Source organism: Nannospalax galili, unplaced genomic scaffold (assembly GCF_000622305.1).
Source record: "Nannospalax galili isolate Female #2095 unplaced genomic scaffold, S.galili_v1.0 scaffold1382, whole genome shotgun sequence".
Lineage (NCBI taxonomy): Eukaryota > Metazoa > Chordata > Mammalia > Rodentia > Spalacidae > Nannospalax > Nannospalax galili.
Window position 1 is genome coordinate 17,352 of NW_008348397.1, and position 2,305 is coordinate 19,656.

The 2,305-nt window shown below is 40.3% G+C and overlaps 1 protein-coding gene across 1 annotated transcript in view; it reads right to left on the bottom strand.

The window, feature by feature from the left end:
* Positions 1 to 748: 748 nt before the first annotated feature.
* LOC103743834 (puromycin-sensitive aminopeptidase-like protein) overlaps positions 749 to 2,305 on the bottom strand; it is a 57,036-nt gene continuing 55,479 nt past the window's right edge. The window contains exons 11-12 of the mRNA XM_008845329.2: positions 1,500 to 1,604; positions 749 to 865 (exon numbers count right to left, since the gene is read on the bottom strand). Of these exons, the coding sequence (XP_008843551.1) occupies positions 764 to 865; positions 1,500 to 1,604 (207 nt within the window). The 3' untranslated portion in view covers positions 749 to 763. The remainder of the gene's footprint in view (positions 866 to 1,499; positions 1,605 to 2,305) is intronic.

A 2,305-nucleotide genomic window follows, 5' to 3' on the forward strand; every position in this document is an offset into this window, starting at 1 on the left:
AAAGAAAGAAAAGAAATGCACACAAGTGCCAAGCATACTGGCGTACACCTTTCATCCCAGCACTTGGGAGGCAGGGGCATGTAGATTTCTGTGAGATCGAGGCAAGTCTGGCCTACACAAAGTTCCAGGTTAGCTGGGGCTATAGGGAGACCTTGTCTCAAAAAGACCAATCAAAAAAGAAAAAAGCACGTAATGAGAATGAGGAGATGACCCTAAAAGCATAGGCAAGGGCTGAAGTACCCAAGACAGATGGTTTACAAAGAAGCAAATGTCTGCCTGAAAGCAATACAGCAGTTAGTAGTGTGAGACTTGCAAGAGTTAACTCTAGCCTCAGTATACGAGATGAAGTAGAGCAAAGCCAGAAGCCAGTAGGCAACTGTAATTCTAATGGAGAGATAATGAAAGCTCGAATTTGGGGAAGAGCAGTGAGGACGGGGGCACTGAAATTCCTACAAGTAAATGGGAATGCTAATTGTCTTCTATAAATTATTAGAACAAAAGCATTACATAGTAGGTCTTGCCATTCAAAGTGCAGTCCATAATCTAGTAGCTCTAGATTTGCAAAAGATATTATAAAGAACTCTTCCTGTATAAACATTTTATACACACCCCTTTTGTCTTTTCGGTGCTAGGGATCAAACCTAGGGCCTTGTACATGCTGGCAAATATCTTATATTAAAGAATACCTAAGGCCAGCATGCAGCGTGGTGGTAGAGCATGTGCTTTGCTTGCATGCATGAAGTCCTAGGCTTTATCTCAGGCATCACAAAAACAGAGAGGAAGAAAAAAAAATGCAATGATTACCTGTGGCTGCATTCTTTTGTTGGAACTTGGTTAGATACATGTTCATTCCTTTCTTGAAGTCCTGAGAAAACACAAGTTTTAAATTAAAAAAAGTCAGGATCTGAGAATTTCCAGCAGATCTGCACATTAGTAGTCAAAGGAAATATCAGCTATACTGACACACATGCCCTCTGTTGGAGTCTACTGCCTTTTATCTAAGAACATACACCCTTTACCTTCTCCTTCTGCTTTTTTAAGATGGTCAGGTTTGTTTTATTTATTTTTAATTTTATTTGGGCACTGGGAATCGAACCCGGGTCTTCTGCAAGAACAGTCAGTGCTCTTATCCACTGAGCCATCTCTCCAGCACTGGTTTTATTCTCTTTTTTTAAAGACAGGGTCTCACTATGTGGCCCTGGATGGCCTGGAACTCAGATATGTACAGCAGGCTGGCATTGAACTCACATAGATCTACCTGCCTCTGCTTCCCTAATGTTGGGATTACAGGTCCAGCTGCTTTTAAAGTTTTATAACAGCCTTCCATTCCTATCACAAACACTCCTAATCATTCTTCTAGGAAACACCAGTAACCAATATAAAAAGAAATACAGATAAACAAATAATCTAGAAATTTAATTTTTAAAAAGCAGAAATTTTGTCCATGCTTTAAACTATGATTTCACAATAAAGGAAGATTTTTAAAAACTGCTTTTTACCTTATCACCAATGTAGTCATGTAGCATTCGGATAACAGATGCACCTTTGCTATACGATATAGCATCAAATATCTCATCAACCTCAGATGGATGGCCCACACTGACCTGGCAGACAGTGTGATTCAGGGTTATGACAGGAAGCAGACAGCCTGTAATACTGAATTACATGAAAAGCTTTCTAGGAAAACCCTTCTAACTCATAAAGATATTCTTCTGCCTTAACTCACTCATAAAGTATATGTCAATCCTCAAAACACCAGAGTTAATAAATCTGAATAAAATAGAATATATAACATGGTCCCTATTCTGGCTCAGAGCCTCGTCCTGACTCTCCTTTGATGAGAGCCAAGTTGCTAGAGCTCCACCTACCCTACCTAAGTGTATGCAGGAGAGAATATAAAGATGAAAAATGTTTGGCTTTTTCCACTAATTATAATGGTTTAGGACACTGGTTAATACCAAGTAGGATTGTAATTCCAGTTCTTTAGAAGCAAAATTTGTAAACTTAGAGGTAGTCAGGTATGGTGGTACACATCTGGAATCCTAGCACTTGGGAGGAAAATACAAGAATATCATCCATGACTTCAAAGAGAGCCTCGTCCACATGCTTTTAGGCCAGCCAGGGTTAAGGAGCAAAACCTTGTTTCAAAAAAACTAAAAATAAGCCAGGTGTGATGGCGCACTCCTGTAGTCCCAGCACTTGGGAGGCAGGGGCAGGTGGAGTTCAAGGCCAGCCTGGTCTACATAGTGAGTTCCAGGACAGCTGGGGCTACAGGGAGACCCTGCTTCAAAAAGACCAAAAAAAA